Source organism: Bombina bombina, chromosome 4 (genome assembly GCF_027579735.1).
Source record: "Bombina bombina isolate aBomBom1 chromosome 4, aBomBom1.pri, whole genome shotgun sequence".
Classification (NCBI taxonomy): domain Eukaryota; kingdom Metazoa; phylum Chordata; class Amphibia; order Anura; family Bombinatoridae; genus Bombina; species Bombina bombina.
The window spans coordinates 992,001,815-992,027,830 of record NC_069502.1 but is presented as its reverse complement, the minus strand read 5'-3'; the positions used below and the strand labels follow the sequence as shown (position 1 = coordinate 992,027,830).

The following is a 26,016-nucleotide window of genomic DNA, read 5'->3' as shown; positions in this document are numbered from 1 at the left end:
TAAAAAAAATATATATTTTTTTGGTTCATGCCAGACTGCTGATGCCATGTTACATGGAGGACACACACAGTCAGTCATAATACTCTCACAGTCACAAATTATGTGCTTATATTTATTTGTGAGAAACTGTGCCAGACCGTGCCGTTGTCATGTGACATGCCAAGCTAGTGCCATGTGCTGTTTTAGGTGTGCACTGTGCAGCACTGAATGCTAAGCCCTAACTCGGCATCCAGCCAATCCCACTGCATCAGAAAAGGTCCTGCTGGGGTTACCACTGTTACCAGGTAACTGCTCTGGTGGTGGGGATTGTTTCTGGGTAGGGCTGACTTTAGACACATGCAGCAGAAAGCTGGAGTGGCAGGCACGTGAGGATTTGAGCATCAGTGCAGCTGCACACACTGCTCTCTTCAGTCTTGAGGCTGTGTGACTCATCTCACACTGTATCCATGCATCCTTGGGCAGACAGCATCCAGTCTGCTGGTCCCCTTAGCCCTGCATTTTCTGCTGTGGCCCTAAGATCAACTAACTGAAGTTTGTTAGGGGAACAGTGCTTTGTAGAAAGGTGCCAGTGGGAAGAATAAGTGAGTGCACACATGCCCCTCCCCCATACAGCATTGTCTAGTGCAGGGTGAGAGGGAACTTGTTCCTAGCAAAGAAGTGACATGTGCTGCTGTGGCTGATGTATAATGTCATGCTGATACTTCACACATTAAGGTAAGGTTTATTTTTATAGTTTTTTTTTCTCTCTGACTCAGATTTTACAGCTTCCCATAGTAGTTCTGCTGTTCCAGTCAGTAAACTTATATTTGACTGCACCTCCATGCTTCCTACTCAGTCTTTACCTTGCTTTGCTCCTGTTGGCTGCCCTAAATCTCTTTAACCAGCTAACCTCACACCAGAATCACATTCAAAAGCATATTAAATCAATCCACAGTGGAATTTATATATTTATTTACTTATTAGTACTGCTTAGGTCCAGTTTCACATATTGCAATTTATTTCATTATTTTTTTAAATGATTAGCTAATAATTTAAAAAAAAAATAATAAAATAAATTGATTTAGTTGTTTTCTTGGGATGTTGGGGTGGAGAGCGAAATTGCATGGGGGGCCCAAGAAAATGTTTGCCCAGGGTCCAGTCAATATTAAAGACGGCCCTGTACAGGCTTGATTCTGAAAAGATTGAACATCTGGCACAACCGCTAAACGCTTATGCAATAGAATAGATAAAGCAGAAATCTGACCTTTCAGAGTATTGACTAACAAACCTTTCTCCAGACCTTCCTGGAGAAAAGACAAAATTCTAGGTAACCTAACCCTACTCCAAGAGTAGCCCTTAGATTCACACCAATAAAGGTAAGGTATTTACGCCATACCTTATGGTAAATTTTCTGAGTAACAGGCTTGTTGTAAGGGCTCCTTTAATCTGTGGAGAAAGTTTAATAGTAGTAAGAATCCCAACCACGGGCCTACTATGTTACCAAAGATAATAAGTACTGTTTCTTTAAATTTCATAAAGTGGATGTTGTTCTTATAACATTGAGAAGGGAATTGTAGCTAAATTCGTAGACTCTACAAATAGTGTATGAGACAATACAAGTCAACATGAATCTCATTACATATGTATAAGACTGATACATTGTAACAAGTAGTGAGCAGTTTAATATAACCTGAGTAATATGTGATAACTCCTACATACATAGACATAAAGAGTGCTTAACACATAAATGGTATTACTGATATAAGCAAACAAAAAAGATAATGCATAAACAAGCTGAGTAGCACTGGATATGAGCAGGGAAAGTGCTTACCGAGCTACAGGGAGGAAAGCAGAGGATGCGGCCGAGATGCAACTGAGTGTGGTGACGTCACCGCAAACCGGGATTGGAAGTCAAACAACCCCGGGTGTTTTTAGAAGTCAGGAACTGAATAAGGCCTTGAAGGAAGTTAAGGATTTCCTTGCTGAGCTTGTAGAGAGGATGACAGTCCTTTGTAGAAACTCCAAAACAAAGATTGAAGAACATTGTTTAAATAGACTGTAGAAAAACAGGTCACAATAAGTCAAGTATCTAAGCAAAAACTGGCAATACCGAGCAATGAATGCTCAAAAGGAGGAAGGTTTTATAGCAGGAAATGGAGGCGGAGATGAATCCTTAAAGGTGCAGGATGGCTGTAGATATAATGTTATAACACACTCCAGGAGATGTTACATTTACAAGCCTGGATCATGGTCTCAATGACAAACTCAGAAAAACCACGTTTAGACAAAACTAAGCATTCAATCTCCAAGCAGTCAGTTTAAGAGAAATGGTATTTGGATGGAAGAAAGGACCCTGAGTTAGAAGATCCTTCCTCAGAGGCAGCCTCCAAGGAGGCAGATATGACATGTTCAGTAAGTCTACATACCAGATCCTGCGCGGCCAAGCCGGAGCTATTAGAATTACTGACACTCTCTCCTGTTTGATACAAGCAATGGCTTGTGGAAGAAGAGCAAACGGAGGAAAAAGACAAACTAGACCGAACCCCCAAGGCACCGCTAGAGCATCTATCAGAGCTGCCTGCGGATCTCTTGACCTTGAACCGTACCTTGGGAGCTTGGTGTTCTGCCGAGATGCCACCAGATCCAACTCTGGCACCCCCCATTTGAGGGTTAACCTGGAGAACACCTCCGGATGGAGAGCCCACTCCCCGGGATGAAATGTCTGTCTGCTTAGAAAATCCACTTCCCAATTGTTCAGTCCTGGAATGTGGATTGCAGATATACAACAATCGTGAGCTTCCACCCACTGAATAATCTGAGCCATCTCCCTCATGGCTAAGCAACTCTGAGTTCCTCCGTGGTGGTTGATGTAAGCCACGGAAGCGACCATCAACCCAATAACTTCCATACATTGGACTACAGATGGCTGAACAGTAGACTGAAGAGACAGGAAAGCAGAGAGAATTTTGGATTTCCAGACCTCCGTCAGAAAAATCTTCATAGATAGGGAATCTATTATAGTCCCTAAGAACACCACCCTTGTAGCTGGAACAGGGGAACTGTTTCCGAGATTCACTTTCCATCCGTGGGAACGTAGAAAAGACAACAAGACCTCTGTATGGGAGCTTGCTTGTTGAAAAGATGACGGCCTGAACCAGAATATTGTCTAAGTAAAGTGCCACTGCAATTCCCCGAGACCTGATCACTGCCAAGAGAGCCCCCATAACCTTTGAGAAAATTCTGGGAGCTGTGGCAAGGCCAAACAGAAGAGCCACAAACTGAAAGTGTTTGTCTAGAAAAGCGAATCTCAGTCTATGGTCGTCATGAACTGACCATCCTGAATCGAAAGAATAATGGACCGAATGGTCTCCATTTTGAAGGACGGCATCCTGAGAAACTTGTTAAGACACTTTAGGTCTAAAATGGGATGACAAGTTTCCTCTTTCTTGGGAACTACAAACAGATTTGAATAGAATCCTAGAACCTGTTACTTTACTGGAACAATCACTCCCAGAGAGAAAACATCCTGAACGCAGTTCAAGAATGCCTCTCTATTAACTTGATTTGCAGACAACCTTGAGAGGTGAAACATGCCTATGGGAGGGAGAAAATTGAATTATATCTTGTAACCCTGAGAAACAATGCCCACAGCCCAAGGATCTGGGACATCTTGTAACCACTCCCGATAAAACAGGGAAAGTCTGCCCCCCATTTGATCTGACTCCGGACCAAGGGCCGACCCATCATGCTGACTTAGACTCAGCTAAGGGTTTCTTAGATTGCTTCCCCTTGTTCCAGGACTGACTGGGTCTCCAAGAAGACTTGGATTGTTCCTGTTTGGAAGCAGAAGAGGAAGGCTTTTGACTTTTGAAATTACAAAAGGAATGAAAATTACTTTGACGTCCCTTAAATGTAATCTTCTTGTCTTGTGGTAGAAAAGATCCTTTTCCACCAGTAATATCAGATATTTTTGCCAGTCCTGGCCCAAATAAAGTCTTAAGTGAAAAAGTTATGGAGATTAGGCGTTTAATCTGCAAAAGGGATAAAGGTGTGTATGGAAGTCGTTAGCTAAATATATAGAAAAAAATGGACCTTGGACAGAATAAGTGAAAAATTCTTCTACAATTTATTTTCAAAATAAAAACATGATAATTCCAAGATAAAATAAATCACAATCCCTAAGTGTTGCAACACTATATCGATCAATTCATAAAATTTCTAAAATTCAGATATACATTTGTTTCATACACAAATAAAAGGATTTATCTGCTCTTTTGTATTTTAGAAATTTTATGAATTGATCGATATAGTGTTGCAACACTTAGGGATTGTGATTTATTTTATCTTGGAATTATCATGTTTTTATTTTGTCCAAGGTCCATTTTTTTCTATATATTTAGCTAACGACTTCCATACACACCTTTATCCCTTTTGCAGATTAAGCGCCTAATCTCCATAACTTTTTCACTTTATACACCTTTCTATCTGGGAAGTAGATAGTAGGAGAATAAGGCAAGGGGTATTAACTCTTAAGCGCTAGTTTATTTAACCCCCCTTTTTTTTGCTACACAAATAAAGTCTTACCCATGTAGGGAAGTGCCGAAAGCTTAGACTTGGAGGAAACATCAGCTGACCAAGACTTAAGCCACAAAGCCCTGTGAGCCAAGACAGAGTAACCAGACAGCTTGGCCTCCAATTTAATAACTTGCATGTTAGCATCAGAAATGAAAGAATTGGCAAGCTTACGGGCCTTAATCCTATCCTGAATTTCCTCCAACAAAGTTTCCTCTAAAATAGATTCAGATAAAGCATCACACCAATAAGATGCTGCACTAGTCACTGTGGCAATACAAACTGCAGGTTGCCATTGAAGACCCTGATGCACATACATCTTCTTATAAATATACCTCCAGCTTCTTATCCATTGGATCCTTACAAGAGCAACTTTCCTCTATAGGGATAGTAGTTCTCTTAGCCCGAGAAGAAATAGCCCCTTCTACTTTAGGCACCGTACGCCAAGAATCCTTAATGGATTCAGCAATAGGAAACATCTTCTTAAAAACTGAAGACGGGGAGAAAGGAATCCCTGTTTTTACCCATTCCTGCACGATCTGGAACAGGAAACACTCCCATAGAGGAAGAGACATCATAGAATCTATTAAGCTTACTAGATTTCTTAAGGTTAACTACAACAGGAGAGTCAGAATCATCCAAAGTAGCCAAAACCTCATTTAATAAAACATGAAGGTGTTCTAGCTTAAACCTAAAGCTTTCTTCTTCTACCTCACACAAAAGATTAACACTGTCAGAATCAGAGATTTCACCCTCCGAAGGAACTGAGGTAACATCCTTCCTAGAATTATGAGGAGGATCAACCTGTATAGTAGCTGCTGAAACAGGCACTTTACAATCTATTATGTGTTTAGTTTTCCTCTTGCGTTTTCCTAAAACAGGAAAGGCAGATAAAGCTGCAGATATAGCAGAAGATATCTGTGCAGTGAAATCTGTAGGCAAATATAACCCACCAGAAGGTTGAGAGGAACTGCAGGGCACTGCATGTGACGCCGTTGAGGCTTGGGAGAAACAATTTGCGCCTCTAAACATAATTTTTTTTATTAAAAACAATATAATCATTATCCATGTTCATAGCTAAGAAAAATCAGCCCCAGGAATAAATTTGAATTAAGGACAAAATCATTAGCAAAACAACCTCTACACCTCAACAGTACTGAGGTGCCTACCGCAATTCCAGGAGTCTTAAAGGGACATAAAACCCAATTTTTTTCTTTCATGATTCAGATGTAACACACAATTTTAAATACCTTTATAATTTACTTCTATTATAATATTATCTTTGTTTTCCTGTTATCATTTGTTGAAAAGCAGAAATGTTAGCTCAAGAGTGTGCACGTGTCTGCAGCGCTATTTGGCAGCAGTTTTGCAACAATGTTATACATTAGCAGGATCACTAGATGGCAGCACTATTTCCTGTCATGTAGTGCTTCAGGCATGTGCACGCTATCTACCTAGGTATCTCTTTAACAAAGAATAAGAGGAGAATGAAATAAATAATTGATAATAGAAGTAAATTGGAAACTTTTAAAAAATTGTATTCTCTATCTGAATCATGAAAGAAAATTTTGGGGTTTAATGTCCCTTTAAAGAGGACACAGAGACTGACACGCAACTACACATACACTGAGACAGACTGCAGCAACAACAAAGAGACGCTAATTCGTTCCGAATAACTGAAACACAAGGATCACATGACCATCACATCCGGAAAAGCGCAAACAAGAAAAAAGGCGCGCAATTCGAAAAAGACATAGCAACAACCGTTACTACACAAACATCTGCCCAAACTTTTTTTTTTTTAGCAGCACCCGGTCTAATGTGCAAATCCCAAATCACATAGTGCCTGCATACTGCAAATGAATCCTATTTAAAGGATTACTAAATCACAGAAAGAAAAACTGGAGAATATAAATAATGAATCTTTTAAAGAGCAAGTCTCCAAGACCTAGAAGACAAAAGCACTTACCTGCAGTCTAGCAGGAAGACTGCTCACAAGGCATGAAAGGACACATACTCCTTACAGAGACCTGTAGAAAAAAGAAAGAATAGAGTAACCAACTCTGGCTTTCTATAACTAGGGCAGCAATCTGTTAGGAAACAAACGCCTAGATTACGAGTTTTGTCGGTAATGGTGTGCGGTGCTAACGAGCAGTTTTCCCTCACCGCTCACCTATAGACAACGCTGGTATTACGGGTTTTTACAAACCCGGCGTTAGCCTCAGAAAAGTGAGTGGAGAGCAAAATTTTGTGCCACATCTCACCTCAATACCAGCGCTGCTTACGTTAGCGGTGAGCTGGCTAAACGTGCTTGTGCACGATTTCCCCATAGGAATCAATGGGTGAGAGCCGGCTGTAAAAAAACCTTACACCTGCAAAAAAGCAGCGTAAAGCTCCTAACGCAGCCCCGTTGATTCCTATGGGGAAATACATTTTATGTCTACACCTAACACCCTAACATGAACCCCGAGTCTAAACACCCCTAATCTTGCACTTATTAACCCCTAATCTGCCACCCCCGACACCTACATTATATTATTAACCCCTAATCTGCCGCTCCGGACACCGCTGCCATCTATATTATATATATTAACCCCTAATCTGCCACCCCCAATGTCGCTGCAACCTACCTACACTTATTAACCCCTAATCTGCCGCCCCCAAAGTTGCCGCCACTATATTAAAGTTATTAACCCCTAAATCTAAGTCTAACCCTAACACCCCTCTAACTTAAATATAATTTAAATAAATCTAAATAAAATAACTACAATTAACTAAATTATTCCTATTTAAAACTAAATACCTATAAAATAAACCCTAAGCTAGCTACAATATAACAATAGTTACATTGTAGCTAGTTTAGGATTTATTTTTATTTTACAGGCAACTTTGTATTTATTTTAACTAGGTAGAATAGGTACTAAATAGTTATTAACTATTTAATAGCTACCTAGTTAAAATAAAGACAAATTTACCTGTAAAATAAAACCTAACCTATGTTACAATTACACCTAACACTACACTATAATTAAATTAATTCCCTAAACTAACTACAATTAAATACAATTAAATACAATTATCTAAAGTGCAGGGGAAAAAAACACACTAAATTACAGAAAATAAAAAAATTACACCTAATATAATCCCACTAATAAAATAAAAATGCCCCCCAAAATAATAAAAAGCCCTACCCTATACTAAATTACAAATAGTTCTTAAAAGGGCCTTTTGCGGGGCATTGCCCCAAAGTAATCAGCTCTTTAACCTGTAAAAAAAAGTACAATACCCCCCCAACATTAAAACCCACCACCCACACACCCAATCCTACTCTAAAACCCACCAATACCCCCTTAATAAAACCTAACACTAACCCTTGAAGATCACCCTACCTTGAGAAGTCCTCAACGAAGTCGGGTGAAATGGTCCTCCAGACGGGCAGAAGTCTTCATCCAAGCCGGCCAGAAGAGGTCCTCCAGACGGGCAGAAGTCTTCATCCAGACGGCGCGGATCTTCTATCTTCATCCATCCGGCGCGGAGCGCTCCATCTTCAAGATATCCGACGCGGAGCATCCTCTTCCATCGACGTCCAACTGAAGAATGAAGGTTCCTTTAAATGACGTCATCCAAGATGGCGTCCCTTCACTTCCGATTGGCTGATAGAATTCTATCAGCCAATCAGAATTAAGGTAGAAAAAATCCTATTGGCTGATGCAATCAGCCAATAGGATTGAGCTCGCATTCTATTGGCTGATCCAATCAGCCAATACAATGCCAGCTCAATCCTATTGGCTGATTGGATCAGCCAATAGGATTGAACTTAAATCCTATTGGCTGATTGCATCAGCCAATATGATTTTTTCTACCTTAATTACGATTGGCTGATAGAATTCTATCAGCCAATCGGAATTGAAGGGACGCCATCTTGGATGACATCATTTAAAGGAACCTTCATTCTTCAGTTGGACGTCGATGGAAGAGGATGCTCCGCATCGGATGTCTTGAAGATGGACCCGCTCCGCGCCGGATGGATGAAGATAGAAGATGCCGCCTGGATGAAGACTTCTGCCCATCTGGAGGACCTCTTCTGGCCGGCTTGGATGAAGACTTCTGCCCGTCTGGAGGACCACTTCTGCCGGCTTCGTTGAGGACTTCGGCCTGGCTGGGTGAAGACTTCTCAAGGTAGGGTGATCTTCAAGGGGTTAGTGTTAGATTTTATTAAGGGGGTATTGGGTGGGTTTTAGAGTAGGGTTAGGTGTGTGGGTGGTGTGTTTTAATGTTGGGGGGTATTGTACTTTTTTTACAGGTAAAAGAGCTGATTACTTAGGGCAATGCCCCACAAAAGGCCCTTTCAAGGGCTATTTAAAATTTTGTATTGGGTAGGGCTTTTTATTATTTTGGGGGGCTTTTTTATTTTATTAGTGGGATTAGATTAGGTGTAATTAGTTTAAAAAACTTGTAATTATTTTATTATTTTTTTGTAATTTAGTGTTTTTTTTCGTACTTTAGATAATTGTATTTAATTGCATTTAATTGTAGTTAGTTTAGGGAATTAATTTAATTATAGTGTAGTGTTAGGTGTAATTGTAACATAGGTTAGGTTTTATTTTACAGGTAAATTTGTCTTTATTTTAACTAGGTAGCTATTAAATAGTTAATAACTATTTAGTAACTATTCTACCTAGTTAAAATAAATACAAAGTTGCCTGTAAAATAAAAATAAATCCTAAAATAGCTACAATGTAACTATTAGTTATATTGTAGCTAGCTTAGGGTTTATTTTATAGGTAAGTATTAAGTTTTAAATAGGAATAATTTAGTTAATTGTAGTTATTTTATTTAGATTTATTTAAATTATATTTAAGTTAGGGGGGTGTTAGGGTTAGACTTAGATTTAGGGGTTAATAACTTTAATATAGTGGCGGCGACGTTGGGGGCGGCAGATTAGGGGTTAATAAGTGTAGGTAGGTTGCGGTGATGTTAGGGCAGGCAGATTAGGGGTTAATAATATTTTGTATTGGGTAGGGCTTTTTATTATTTTGGGGGGCTTTTTTATTTTATTAGTGGGATTAGATTAGGTGTAATTAGTTTAAAAAACTTGTAATTATTTTATTATTTTTTTGTAATTTAGTGTTTTTTTTCGTACTTTAGATAATTGTATTTAATTGCATTTAATTGTAGTTAGTTTAGGGAATTAATTTAATTATAGTGTAGTGTTAGGTGTAATTGTAACATAGGTTAGGTTTTATTTTACAGGTAAATTTGTCTTTATTTTAACTAGGTAGCTATTAAATAGTTAATAACTATTTAGTAACTATTCTACCTAGTTAAAATAAATACAAAGTTGCCTGTAAAATAAAAATAAATCCTAAAATAGCTACAATGTAACTATTAGTTATATTGTAGCTAGCTTAGGGTTTATTTTATAGGTAAGTATTAAGTTTTAAATAGGAATAATTTAGTTAATTGTAGTTATTTTATTTAGATTTATTTAAATTATATTTAAGTTAGGGGGGTGTTAGGGTTAGACTTAGATTTAGGGGTTAATAACTTTAATATAGTGGCGGCGACGTTGGGGGCGGCAGATTAGGGGTTAATAAGTGTAGGTAGGTTGCGGTGATGTTAGGGCAGGCAGATTAGGGGTTAATAATATTTAACTAGTGTTTGCGATGCGGGAGTGTGGCGGTTTAGGGGTTAATATATTTATTATAGTGGCGGCGATGTCTGGTTCGGCAGATTAGGGATTAAAATTTTTTTTTTTGTGTTTGCGATGTGGGGGGGGCCTCGGTTTAGGGGTTAATAGGTAGTTTATGGGTGTTAGTGTACTTTTTAGCACTTTAGTTAAGAGCTTTATGCTACGGCGTTAGTCCATAAAACTCTTAACTACTGACTTTTAAATGCGGTACCAGGCTTGACAGGAGAGGCTGTACCGCTCACTTTTTGGAAGATTTGTAATACCGGCGTTATGCAAGTCCTATTGAAATTATAGGATACGCAATTGACGTAAGTGGATTTGCTGTATTTTCGAGTCTGACCAAAAAAGTGAGCGGTACACCTGTACCTGCAAGACTCATAATACCAGCAGTAGGAAAAAAGCAGCGTTGGGACCTCTCAACGCTGCTTTTTAAGGCTAACGCAAGACTCGTAATCTAGCCGAAAGTAAGCTCCAACTTACAACTTCCTAACTGCTTAAAAGCCACCACTACTCTGCAGCAGAGATTGACATGGACTACAGCTATACCCAAATCCTTGCTTGCAGGGAAAACTATCCCCATAAAGGATTTTATTTCTTCAGACATCAAACTTCACCTCCTCCATTGACAGAGACAAAGAGAATGACTGGGTATTATGGGAAGGGGAGTGATATTTAACAGTTTTGCTGTGGTGCTCTTTGCCACCTCCTGCTGGACAGGAGAGATAGTCCCACTAGTAATTGATGACGTCATGGACTCACCATATCTTAGGAAATAAATGTCTATTTCATGTATAGGCTATAGAGCACACAATCCTGGTATAAAAAAGAAACTGGGTTCATACTAAATTCTTAATCTATAAGAATTGTAGAGCAAATTCAATGAAATTTGGAAGCTGACTGACTCCACCTGTTACTAGAATGGGAACCATAATTTTAGAGGGATGTGACAACATCTAACTTGTATAGGAGATATCCCTGATTATTCCTTGGTTTCAAACTGACTGAAAAAAAAACAATGTCAGAAATAATATTCAATGTAGAGGTAACCACTGACATAAAAATCAGATAAGGATATTTCATTGCTGTTATAAAATCACTTAGCAGTGGGTTATACTTAATAGAAATCATTACAATATGTAATCATTTTAAAAGGATGTACCTTTTATTTCTTTTTTTAAGCTTAATTTGTGCATGGTCTGTTCCTTCCTGCCACAGCCCCACAAGGGGGATGTGGTGTCTACAGGTAAGCATATCTAGCTTGATGTCATAAATTCTCTAAAGTAACATGAGATAGCTTAGTGTTTAGTGAAGGCAAGAGAAAAAGGCAGGAAGTTTCCCACATGCTCAGAAGAGGGCAGAATGCAACTTAAGTTACCAACATGTCTACTAAGGGCAGGGACTGCACTGAAGAATTCTAAGTGCTCTTTTTTGCACACAAAAAAACTAAGTTGTTTGTTGTTTTTCTTTACACAATCTGTTTCTTTTTATGTTTACTTTGATTTGGCATATTTGTTTTTACTAAAGGAGAACAGTGTTTCTTATCCCTTTAATAACTTTAACAATATTTTGTGTAAAGATTCAGAATATTGCTGCATAATATAAATAAACAGATTCAAACCTAGGGTTGCCACCTCAGCCATGTTTTTCTGGACACTTATGAGTTACACATGCTGCAGTGTGTGTAAAGGGATACATGAATTGCACACCTAGACAGCACACATGTCATTTGGTCAAACTTCAGTACTCAGAGGCATATTTTATCATAGGTCAACAAGGCCTATGCCTTGGATAGCAATATTTAGGGGGAAGAATATTTTGAGGGATAGTTCTATTACATGATGCCTTCCAACTTCTATGCTCTCCAAATATTTTATTAATTAAATTACCCATGGTTGTTTAGTGGGTGAACACTGTTTCCTATACCTTTAATAACTTTAACAATATTTTGTGTAAAGATTCAGAATATTGCTGCATAATATAAATAATCAGATTCAAACTTTATGAGTTACACATGCTGCAGTGTGTGTAGAGGGGAACATGAATTGCACCCCTAGACAACACATGAATAGTGATCCTGAACAGCACTATTCATGTTCCTCCGTACATACCCTGCAGCATGTGTAACTCATAAGTGTCCAGAAAAACATGGCCAATGTGGCAACCCTATTCAAACTCCAAGACCAGGTGTAAGCCCTTAGAATCACTTTCTGCCTGTTTTACTTGCTCTTTGTGTAATCAGATTGTAGTGAACACATAAACCAGCCACAACTTGAATTTAAATAGCTTTAACGACCAGTTGTTGTGCAAGGACATGCTCTAATTCGTGCATGTAATGTTAAGACTAGCAACCCTGCATCTTCAACTTTAAACACTTTCGTGTTAAAATGTTTTAAGGTGTTTAAAATTGTGTTGTTTTTATATGCTGAATGCCAAGTGGGGTACGCAATGATTGGATAAAGCCGGATTCTTCATTGTTTATCTCAACTAAAGAAGCAACAGCAAATCTACCCACAAACTTCCCTCACTAATCCTCACAGTCCTGGAACTCATCCAAGAAATGTTGGGAGGAATTATAATATACAAATATCTAATACAATTGAGTCCAAAAATATTAAGACTCATTTTTCTGTGGCATAACATTTGGTTAAACTTCAGTAATCAGAGGCATATTTTGGCATAGGTCAACTAGACCTGTGCCTTGGATAGCAATATTTAGGGGGGCAGAACATTTTGAGGGATAGTTCTATTACATGATGCATTTCAACCTCTACGCTCTTCAAATATTTTATTTTTTAAATTACCCATGGTTGTTTAGTGGGAGTGCATGATACCAATAGCGGACCTACTCAACAGAGGGACCTGGTGCAAAAAAATAAAAATGTTTGGCCCCCCCTAAAGGTAATAAGAAATAGTAATAATATACATGCTTCTCTATATAATGATTTTGAGTGTGTGTGTATATAAACAGGTATCTAGGGATAGGCAGATGTGCTGAAAGTGTAATTCGTTTGGTAGAACTAATAGTCCTGTGGACATTCGTTTTGGACAATCGAATATTGATAAGAATGGAAATCCATTAAACTTCTGAAATCAAATGTTATTTCCTATTTAAGAATGTTACTTTATTTTTCAATTGTTCATAATTAGATCAAATATACACATTTGAAATTTGGAATGTAACATTCGATTTAACAAATACTATTCAGAAGTTTAGTAGTTCATGTGGTACGGAATTTAGTAAATTGATACATAATAGATACAAATATATCAATTTGAATGTTTCTATTTTGAATATTGCATAATTTGAATATTACATTAAAAGGGAGCATTAGAAATACTATTACAAAAATAAAGATTCAAATTTTTATAAATCAAATATTGCATAATTCAAATCGAATTATTAGAAAAATTTGAATAGAAAATTACATTAAAAGATAGCTTTAGAAATACTATTACATTAAACGAATGTTAGAATGTTGTTCAACATTCAAAATTCTAAACAAAAGAACGAATGTGTTAAAATTTGTTACATTTTTCGAATGTTGCAAAACATTCGCCCATCCCTAGTACCTATACACCAATGATTATGCTGCTCAGTATAATGATGATGAATATCTACAGATAATGATCACATAGACACATTTCTATGTATAGACCGGCTGCTGTGGGCCCCCTAACGCTTGGACCCTGGTGCAACTGCACCCTTGCATGATACCTTCATGCATCATTGGCTTCTTGTTCTAAGAAATGGTTTCCCACTGACTATGGCAGCACAAAAGCTAAATCCACCACTAACAATACTACTGAAGTTGTACCATAAATAATATGTTAATATTGTACCTGATAAAAAGGAGCAGCCTTGCTGTTTGTTGCTTGAACTGTTAATACAGATCTGTGTTTGGTTTCATAGTCCAGAAGATTTTTTATGAAAATGGTCCCAGACAATCTATCTATTTCAAATTGGTCATCTTCATCTGCACTTAAAAAAACAATGTATAAGTAAGTAAAGCGTTCCAAAAGCCATTACACTCAAACTGCAAATATTGCGGATGATCATCAATTTAATGATATCTTTGTTTGATATTGAGTGAGGAAGTTCTTCTTATATTGTCAGGATGGATTTCAAGTGATCACAATCAGAAATTGCTTCTGCTGAAAAAAGGTCTCAGCCACGAAAAAAGGTTATCACACATACCATAAGAAAGTGAGTTTTGCATTAAGTTCTTGAAATCAGCATTGAAAAATTAAATGCACACAAAAATGTCAAACATAATACTAATTTTGCAGATTTAAATATTACATTCTAGGTGTTTTGTATTATCCCTTTGTACAGTGTATACTGAGAAAAAATAGAAAAAAATAAGTTAAATATGCATAACTAACCTGTCATGTTCCCAAACCATAGCTATTTGTGTTTAGGACAATTTAAGTCATTTGAACAGAGGTATTATCAGTAAAGTTGGCATGTGTATTTGATTGGTTATCAATCAGCCACAAAGTATCTGCTTAACAATACTGGAATTTAAAAAATATCTAACACCATTCCTTGTCAGTACTTATCAAACTTGGGATAATAATAAAAATTATAATATTAATAATTCCCCCAAAACACCCTCTTTAAAACAGTCTACTCTATCTGCTTAACAATACTGGAATTTAAAAAATATCTAACACCATTCCTTGTCAGTACTCATCAAACTTGGGATAATAATAAAATTATAATATTAATAATTCCCCCAAAACACCCTCTTTAAAACAGTCTACTCTAGCATGTGGATGTTTAGAATTCTTTTTTAAAGGCATACCATGAATTTCACAACAATGTTTTTTTAATATTGACACAAGATACTTAATTCACAAAATCACATAATTTAAAACAGAGTTTTGGTCTTGTTTAAAACAACAATTAAGATATTGATTGTGTCAATGTGATTGCCAAGACTAATTGTGTTTTAAAAAAAACCAAAGTACTGTAACTTAACATTACAGAAATGCAAATATTAAATACATGTTTTCCAAATGGGTTTTCTAGATGGTGCAGCCAAGATTTTTGTTTTTGTGATGGACTATGAAAGAGAAATGAACAGAACCCTTGTGAATTTTGAACATTGTTTAAAAAGTTTTAGTCACTGTCTAAAAACTTTTTTGGCGTCACTGGCTATTTTCAGTGTTTTACACATGAGCAAAACTGATGTTTCAATTGAAAACATCCTGGAATATTCTGTAAAAAGTTGAATTTTGGATTTTAATAAAGGGACACTGAACCCAATTTTTTTCTTTCATGATTCAGATAGAGCATGCAATTTTAATCAACTTTCTAAATTACTCCTATTATCAATGTTTCTTTGTTCACTTACTATCTTTATTTGAAAAGCATGAATGTAAATCTTAGCAGGCAGCCCATTTTAGGTTAAGCACCATGGATAGTGCTTGCTTATTGGAGGCTGACATTTACCCACCAATAAGCAAGCATAACCCAGATTCTCAACCAAAAATGGGCCGGCTTCTATGCATCACATTCCTGCTTTTTAAATAAAGATAGCAAGAGAACGAAGAAAAACTGATAATAGGAGTAAATTAGAAAGTTGCTTAAAATTGCATGCTCTATCTGAATTATTAAAGAAAAAAATTGCTTTTAGTGACCCTTTAAGTCTGTTTAGCTGTCAAAGTTGATAAGGGGAAAATGGGCACATAAATGTGTAGATAAAATAACAAGAAAGAGGCGCCAATGGTGCAGATCAAAAGGTATTTCAAAATATCAAACTTATGTGAACACTAGGTACTCACAATAGGAGGAGGCACTCAGTTGTGCCGGTAGAAGCAGGCTGGGTTTTAACAGCAATCCAGCTGGCTGTGAAAGGCAGCAAAAGGTGGCAGCTCTCTATCAGCATCCGATGGAAGAAGATCTAAAAATGTAAGCAAGGATAGAGGCGCCTATGGTGCAGGTAAATGGTGGTACAATGAGTGCTAATAGCCCACTCTAACACAATGTACTCACATTTATTGAAGGCACTCACTTGTGCCTATAGAGGCAGGCTGGATTTTAGCAGCAATCCAGCTGGCTGTAACCGGGTGGAAAGGCTGGTTCGTGGGTGTCAGAGTGCAGGAACTCTATAGTAGCATAGCAAGGTGGTACCAAAATAACACTGAGAGTGGATGTATAATAAAAAATGGATTTATTTAAAACATATTAAAAAAGTTATTCCACTCATCACAGTGTTAAAAACAGCTGGTACATCAGGAATACATGCGACGCGTTTCTCAGTTACAACTGTTTCATCAGGCATGTTTTTAATCACAAATTTTCACTCCTTAAATAGGGCTATGCTACTCTAAAACACCCACATCCCTCCCCCAACAATTAACAAGCCATAAACCAATCAATGTCCCTCAAACAAGTATGGGTCAGCCCCTATGTTTCTGTAATGATAAAAATACTACAATAAGAGTACAATGACTTGTGATATGACTGAATACCTGGCTGCTTCTTTGAATTTGTATATGTATATGTAACTATTTCGGCATATGATCATAAAATGCTGACCAATATTTGATAATAACGAAAATTCGTCAAATCTATGTTTTGATTGGGCGTCCTAGCCGTCACTCAAAGTGTGTTAGTAAACACCTGTGCTTAGTGCTTATGATTCGTCCATATGACTGTCAATCAAAGTTATTCATCAGTTATTGCTAGTGTGTGGTGCTACCAATAGAAAAGCTAATAACAGGCGTGCCCCTGATCTTTACTGACGTCGGTGTTGACCTACAGTAAACGCCCACCGAGGGAGTGTATTAGTTGCTACACTATGATCGGATGTTCCATGGTGATTGTAAACAATGTATCCCATTGGTCCCAATACCGGATACAATATTGAGGCGAGGATCATTATTGGTCACTTAAAAAAAAAAATAATAAACACCATGCTCTATTATGCCGGACCCCGAGTAGTGTCAGTTTGAAAAGGAGCTATCCTTCCATAGAATGTAGTCAATGCGGGATATGTATACAAATGTGTGAATATGAACATAATGTGGAAAAAATAATAATGTAAGTGAAGGGTTTCAAAGTTATAATTAAAAACGAAGTGTCATGGCGTGTACAGTGATATTAGTGTCCATGAATGTGCTATGTAATTATTCGTATGATTGCATCCACAACCTTAAAAGTGATATGTATGTGAATGAATATCGTCAAAAATTTGCACATATTGATGCATCCAATGCCTCAATAGATGCAACAAATTTGCACATACTAATGCATCCAATGCCTCAAAAGATGCAATATATGTGAGATGAAAGTGAATTAAAATAAAACTTGGAGGTGACCTCCTACTCGTGCGAATACTACCACCACATAATAATGGGTGGCTAGAAATTAATAAATATATATATATATTGGGTGTAAATAAACCCCTAAAACGGGTAATGGTAATATAATTTAAATTGTACCAATACAGGTACAAGTGTTCTACCCAAAAAAAGTGTGTGTGAGAGTAATGTAAATCTATGTGTTGAATTGATTTGTAGTTCGGATATGCCCACTATTGGATATCTATCAAAACATGAACACTATTGGGGCTAACCTCCCTAATAGGGTGACAAAGCCAACTCTGGGAACAGCCCTATTTTAATCTCTGTTAAAGTATGTATAACCTATATGTCTACCAGAGCGCTAGACAAAAGCCATAGAATCAATGACTTCATTTAGCCCTGTTGGAAATAATGTTTGGAATTTGAATATCCAATAAGTTTCCCTTTGTCTTAGACGCGTGAATCTATTATACTGGTGACTACTGGGAATGCTCTCCAAAGGTGTAATACTGAATTGGCATTTACCTGTCCTACTATTGATACAATAGTGCCTTGAAACGCTATGTTTAGATGAATGTTTGATTATATTACGTTTGTGTTCTCCCCACCTCAGTCGTATCTTCCTAGAGGTACGTCCAATGTACTGTACCCCACACGCACAAGTGAGTGCATAAATTACATAACCAGAATTACATGTTAGGTGTTCTCTAATCTGGTGGTTTTCCCCTGTTGCATGTGATATTATGGATTTTTTTCCATGTGTAATGAACTTGCACATATGGCACCGTCTATGTCCACATCTATATGACCCAATATTGTTACTGATACTCCCATTTGTGTGATCCTGACTTCTGGGTCCATTTTTCTTATGTTTGTTGTGTTTTTTTGTCATAACTATCTTACTAGGTGCTAATTTTTGTTTCAGGGTTGGCGCCCTCCTATATACTATCTTGGGTTGAGGGGCCAGTACTTTTTTTAGTACGGGGTCTCTGAGCAAGATATGCCAATGTTTTTTTATAATTCTATTGACTGCCTTAAAGTTGGAATTATATTGTGTGACAAATAAAGGTTGTCCCTGATGGCTTGTATTTTCCGTCCCTTTTTTGATCTTACAGGATAACAATGAACTTCTGTCTAATGATCTTGCTCTGTTGTAGCCATATTCTACTAGGCCCTTCGGATAGCCTTTTAAGGAGTGAAAATTTGTGATTAAAAACATGCCTGATGAAACAGTTGTAACTGAGAAACGCGTCGCATGTATTCCTGATGTACCAGCTGTTTTTAACACTGTGATGAGTGGAATAACTTTTTTAATATGTTTTAAATAAATCCATTTTTTATTATACATCCACTCTCAGTGTTATTTTGGTACCACCTTGCTATGCTACTATAGAGTTCCTGCACTCTGACACCCACGAACCAGCCTTTCCACCCGGTTACAGCCAGCTGGATTGCTGCTAAAATCCAGCCTGCCTCTATAGGCACAAGTGAGTGCCTTCAATAAATGTGAGTACATTGTGTTAGAGTGGGCTATTAGCACTCATTGTACCACCATTTACCTGCACCATAGGCGCCTCTATCCTTGCTTACATTTTTAGATCTTCTTCCATCGGATGCTGATAGAGAGCTGCCACCTTTTGCTGCCTTTCACAGCCAGCTGGATTGCTGTTAAAACCCAGCCTGCTTCTACCGGCACAACTGAGTGCCTCCTCCTATTGTGAGTACCTAGTGTTCACATAAGTTTGATATTTTGAAATACCTTTTGATCTGCACCATTGGCGCCTCTTTCTTGTTATTTTATCTTAACAGATTGTTTTCGTATGGATTTGGTTGGAGAGCAGCCCCCTGTTTGGTGAGATCTGAATAATCACATCACTCATACAAAGGATCTGGGATCTTATTGTGCTTACCATTTGTCGTTGGACTTTTTATTCTGTGGACTTTTCCCTAGGATTTGGGGTGACATTTTTTCCATTGTTCACATCTTCTCTTTATCATATGTAGTACTGGTATATAGTTTTAATTTGTCACTACTTATCATATGTCACCACTGGTATATAGTTATTAGTTATTATTTACATTCATTATATTATTATTATATTTTTTTATATTGTATCGATCTTAACACTTTGATAGATAACCACATATTGGGGTACCTATACCCTTGCTATTATGTTGTCATCTGTTGAAAGAAATCAACGCAGACTTAGTCACCAACAAGGCACTCATTATGTAGACTCTCCCTCTACTTTTACACCCATTATTAATGTAGAAAATGTATTTTCCAAATTAGAAGACCTATTGAAAACCGAACACAGACATTGGTGGGACATTGATTGTCTCAAGAAATATAAGGAGAAAAAGCAAATACCTAGGGGCTTGAGGCTATTTAAGAATTGCTCTTTTAAAAATGACACAGACCTCCTAACCAAATGGTATGAAGCCCTAGATGATTGCTCTTTTCACCTGATTGATCTACTCATTGCCCATAGGGAGAAATTAATAGCAGAGGTTTCCACTCAAATAGACATCGTGCAGAAAGACCTAGAACCCTTGAAAGAGCATTCTGAATACTCCAAATTAAATACTCAGACCATAAAAGCAGTAGATGAGTATCAAATGGAGATCATTGCTATTAAAAATAAAAAACTGAAGAGGGATGAGGAAGACTATAGTAAGGGAGAGGTTCACACTTACACTCGTACTAATAAGAATGAAAATTGGACTACGGTATCACATGGCAAAGGCAATAAGAAAAAATCGAACAGCCAGAATGTGAACCAGGGAGGTAATTTTTATCACCAGAACACACACCACCACCAAAACCTAGGACATAGTAGGAATCACCACAATATGCAGCAGGATAGATGACAGAATAGTCGGAATGATGACAATTACCCAGCTAGGAGCTATCAGAACAAACAGCCCTCCTATCAAGACCATACACAGAATCACTATGACAACCCCAACATGATCCCAATACAAAACAGATTCTCTCCCTTCAATTTGGATAACAACCAGGGACAATGTGGAAATGGTAGTAACCCAATTCCACATTATGAGAATCAGGCCACTACCTCGAATGAGGTTTTTTTAGGGGCACCCAACCTCGCTCCATTATGGAGGAGGAACCAGCAGCTACCTCCCAAGCAGCTCCAAAACGGCAAAAAAAGACCGTTCCCAAACGGGGACGGAGAGGCAGAGGCAAAACCAAACAAAAAGAGAAATTAGACACGCTTAAAAAGGGAATATATAACCTTTCCTCACATATTCTGTCTAATGATGAGATAAGGGTTCTGGGTAGGGGATTATCCTTTTGCCCACCCAATACACACAACTTGTTCCATCTTTTTGTTGACCTCAACAAATACACGAGGAAATTAGCATTACAAAGATATTTTGCCTTAAAGTCACTTAGGAAAAATAACATAGAGGGCACACCTATACTTCTAGACAATTTACCCGATAGAAATACTTCCCCTATTATATACTGTGAACCTGAACAGCTTACTGAGGAACTCTTTGACTCTGTCATACACACCTCACTTGCACCCACTTCGACATTCAATCCGCCTAAAGAGGACGTGTCATACATAGATTTATTTCAACAATTAGTATTAGATGATTGGGAGACCATCCCCAATCATATTAGTAGCAACAAAAGAATCTGGCCAAATGAGGAAAAAGCCCTCAGACGTCTGACGGGTGACAAAAATATTGTCATCCGTCAGGCTGATAAGGGTGGGGCATTGGTTATCCAAAATTATTCTGATTACACTGGAGAAGCGGAACGTATAATTCATGATACTAATTATTACAGGAAACTAGCCCAGGATCCCACATCAATATTTTCGAAAAAACTGGTTCAAATTTTGGAAGATGGTAGTAAAATGGGCATCCTAAGCAAGAAAGAAAAAAGATACTTGCTTCCTGACCATCCTAGTGTGCCCTATTACTACCATCTCCCAAAGTTACATAAAGATGCCCTCAAACCACCGGGGCGACCCATTATATCGGGCATCAACAGTATAACCGATAGGCTAAGTGAATATGTAGATACGTTCTTGCAAAAATATGTCCAACATCTACCCTCGTTCATTAAAGATACTACAGATTTGTTACAAAAACTTACAAATGTACAATATAAAAACAATTATATATGGCTGTCCTGCGATGTAGGAGCCCTATACTCTAATATATCACATGAATGGGGGCTAAGAACTACCTCAATTTTTTTGAAAAGGGACATATACATGCCTGACAAACAAAAAGAATACCTCATAACTTTGATAGACTTCATACTTAAACACAACTATTTCCAATTTTTGGACCAGTTTTTTCTGCAGATTAAGGGAACAGCCATGGGCACCAGATTTGCCCCCAGCTTTGCTAACCTCTTTATGGGGATCTTTGAGGAAACTTACATCTACAATACAAAGTGGAGGGGCAATCTGGTGTTCTATGGCCGTTATATAGATGATCTACTATTCATCTTTGAGGGCTCCACCTGTGAAGCACAAGAATTTGTGGATTCCCTAAATAATAACAATATGGGTATAGACCTCTCATCTAACATACAGATACAAACAATTGAATTTTTAGATTTATTGTTAACATGGGGACCCAACGGTACAGTATGTACCTCCACCTTTTTCAAGTCAGTTGACTGTAATAATTTTTTGCATTACTCCAGCAATCATTACAACAACTGGAAGACCAACATCCCTTATAGCCAATTTTGCCGCATCAGGCGCAATTGTAGTTCTACTAACATGTATGATGAACAATCTTGTATATTGAAGGACAGGTTTAGGGAAAAAGGCTATCCGAAGGGCCTAGTAGAATATGGCTACAACAGAGCAAGATCATTAGACAGAAGTTCATTGTTATCCTGTAAGATCAAAAAAGGGACGGAAAATACAAGCCATCAGGGACAACCTTTATTTGTCACACAATATAATTCCAACTTTAAGGCAGTCAATAGAATTATAAAAAAACATTGGCATATCTTGCTCAGAGACCCCGTACTAAAAAAAGTACTGGCCCCTCAACCCAAGATAGTATATAGGAGGGCGCCAACCCTGAAACAAAAATTAGCACCTAGTAAGATAGTTATGACAAAAAAACACAACAAACATAAGAAAAATGGACCCAGAAGTCAGGATCACACAAATGGGAGTATCAGTAACAATATTGGGTCATATAGATGTGGACATAGACGGTGCCATATGTGCAAGTTCATTACACATGGAAAAAAATCCATAATATCACATGCAACAGGGGAAAACCACCAGATTAGAGAACACCTAACATGTAATTCTGGTTATGTAATTTATGCACTCACTTGTGCGTGTGGGGTACAGTACATTGGACGTACCTCTAGGAAGATACGACTGAGGTGGGGAGAACACAAACGTAATATAATCAAACATTCATCTAAACATAGCGTTTCAAGGCACTATTGTATCAATAGTAGGACAGGTAAATGCCAATTCAGTATTACACCTTTGGAGAGCATTCCCAGTAGTCACCAGTATAATAGATTCACGCGTCTAAGACAAAGGGAAACTTATTGGATATTCAAATTCCAAACATTATTTCCAACAGGGCTAAATGAAGTCATTGATTCTATGGCTTTTGTCTAGCGCTCTGGTAGACATATAGGTTATACGTACTTTAACAGAGATTAAAATAGGGCTGTTCCCAGAGTTGGCTTTGTCACCCTATTAGGGAGGTTAGCCCCACTAGTGTTCATGTTTTGATAGATATCCAATAGTGGGCATATCCGAACTACAAATCAATTCAACACATAGATTTACATTACTCTCACACACACTTTTTTTGGGTAGAACACTTGTACCTGTATTGGTACAATTTAAATTATATTACCATTACCCGTTTTAGGGGTTTATTTACACCCAATATATATATATATTTATTAATTTCTAGCCACCCATTATTATGTGGTGGTAGTATTCGCACGAGTAGGAGGTCACCTCCAAGTTTTATTTTAATTCACTTTCATCTCACATATATTGCATCTTTTGAGGCATTGGATGCATTAGTATGTGCAAATTTGTTGCATCTATTGAGGCATTGGATGCATCAATATGTGCAAATTTTTGACGATATTCATTCACATACATATCACTTTTAAGGTTGTGGATGCAATCATACGAATAATTACATAGCACATTCATGGACACTAATATCACTGTACACGCCATGACACTTCGTTTTTAATTATAACTTTGAAACCCTTCACTTACATTATTATTTTTTCCACATTATGTTCATATTCACACATTTGTATACATATCCCGCATTGACTACATTCTATGGAAGGATAGCTCCTTTTCAAACTGACACTACTCGGGGTCCGGCATAATAGAGCATGGTGTTTATTATTTTTTTTTTTTAAGTGACCAATAATGATCCTCGCCTCAATATTGTATCCGGTATTGGGACCAATGGGATACATTGTTTACAATCACCATGGAACATCCGATCATAGTGTAGCAACTAATACACTCCCTCGGTGGGCGTTTACTGTAGGTCAACACCGACGTCAGTAAAGATCAGGGGCACGCCTGTTATTAGCTTTTCTATTGGTAGCACCACACACTAGCAATAACTGATGAATAACTTTGATTGACAGTCATATGGACGAATCATAAGCACTAAGCACAGGTGTTTACTAACACACTTTGAGTGACGGCTAGGACGCCCAATCAAAACATAGATTTGACGAATTTTCGTTATTATCAAATATTGGTCAGCATTTTATGATCATATGCCGAAATAGTTACATATACATATACAAATTCAAAGAAGCAGCCAGGTATTCAGTCATATCACAAGTCATTGTACTCTTATTGTAGTATTTTTATCATTACAGAAACATAGGGGCTGACCCATACTTGTTTGAGGGACATTGATTGGTTTATGGCTTGTTAATTGTTGGGGGAGGGATGTGGGTGTTTTAGAGTAGCATAGCCCTATTTAAGGAGTGAAAATTTGTGATTAAAAACATGCCTGATGAAACAGTTGTAACTGAGAAACGCGTCGCATGTATTCCTGATGTACCAGCTGTTTTTAACACTGTGATGAGTGGAATAACTTTTTTAATATGTTTTAAATAAATCCATTTTTTATTATACATCCACTCTCAGTGTTATTTTGGTACCACCTTGCTATGCTACTATAGAGTTCCTGCACTCTGACACCCACGAACCAGCCTTTCCACCCGGTTACAGCCAGCTGGATTGCTGCTAAAATCCAGCCTGCCTCTATAGGCACAAGTGAGTGCCTTCAATAAATGTGAGTACATTGTGTTAGAGTGGGCTATTAGCACTCATTGTACCACCATTTACCTGCACCATAGGCGCCTCTATCCTTGCTTACATTTTTACATAAATGTGTAGATAAGGTACTGTGATTTAGGGGGCTTCCTAAAATGTTTAATGTAGAAATTGCTAAATGTTGCTTAACGTGCAAAAAGTGTGCTTAAACATCAATTAATTGCCACAAAGCATTGCATTAGCAAATTCAATGCTTCAAATAAATCACGTTAAAGGAACATAAAACAAATTGGGATAGAGACAAAATATAATAATATGTACTTTAATTACTTTACCTGCAAATTTATACTGCAGTGCCTCACCATTAACCCTTTATTTTTAGTTTCTGAATTGTAAAGCTCTAACTCCCCCCACACATTTCCTTATATGTCTGTATCTATATCTATTGTTCTTTTGGTAGAATGCAAAAGTGCATAGGGATAATCTGCTGGAGCATGCCTAGAAGCTGTAAACTCAGTTAAAATACAATGCCTGTGTCTAAACACTGCTAAGAGGGGTGGAGTTGGCTGCTCCAGGAAGCTAAGCTATGTAATTCATTTTGCTTATTTTTGAAAATTATTTCAAAATACTTTCCAGAAATTTTTAAACATTTTTTTATGGAAACTATTTTGAATTAATTAGCCCTTTTAGGATGTGCACAGATCTCAACCTGGTTCGTGTCCCTTTAAGCACATTTTTTTGCTGCTTAATGTTGCTTAACAAAAATGACATTTAACATTACACAATTGACACCAAAATTTACACAATACAATATTTTAACATCATACACGTGCACAGAAAATTTCAGACCTTTAGGTTAAACACACTGAAAATTATACACATTTTACTCTTATTGCCAATTATAAAACGTTTAATGTAGTGGTCTCAAAGTAACAGCCCCAGGGCCATATGCAGCCCTCAAGATACTTTTATCTGGCCTTCCTTGTTTATTAGGTAAACCATTAATTTGGGTCCATAATTTTTTAAAGGTTCTAAGAGTTGTACCTAGTTGATGTTCTATACAGGCACTGACAAGGTAAATATTTTCAAGTGTAGACTTCCACCATGCTTGGATAAATGCCATTTTTATGCTGTTAAACCGTTCCAGAATTATCACTTCAC

The 26,016-nt window shown here is 37.4% G+C and overlaps 1 protein-coding gene across 1 annotated transcript in view; it reads right to left on the bottom strand.

Moving 5' to 3' along the window:
- The window catches only part of LOC128658145 (protocadherin Fat 4-like), a 651,406-nt gene that overhangs the window by 372,057 nt on the left and 253,333 nt on the right, over positions 1-26,016 (bottom strand). The window contains exon 23 of the mRNA XM_053712644.1: positions 14,084-14,217. Within this exon, the coding sequence (XP_053568619.1) occupies positions 14,084-14,217 (134 nt within the window). The remainder of the gene's footprint in view (positions 1-14,083; positions 14,218-26,016) is intronic.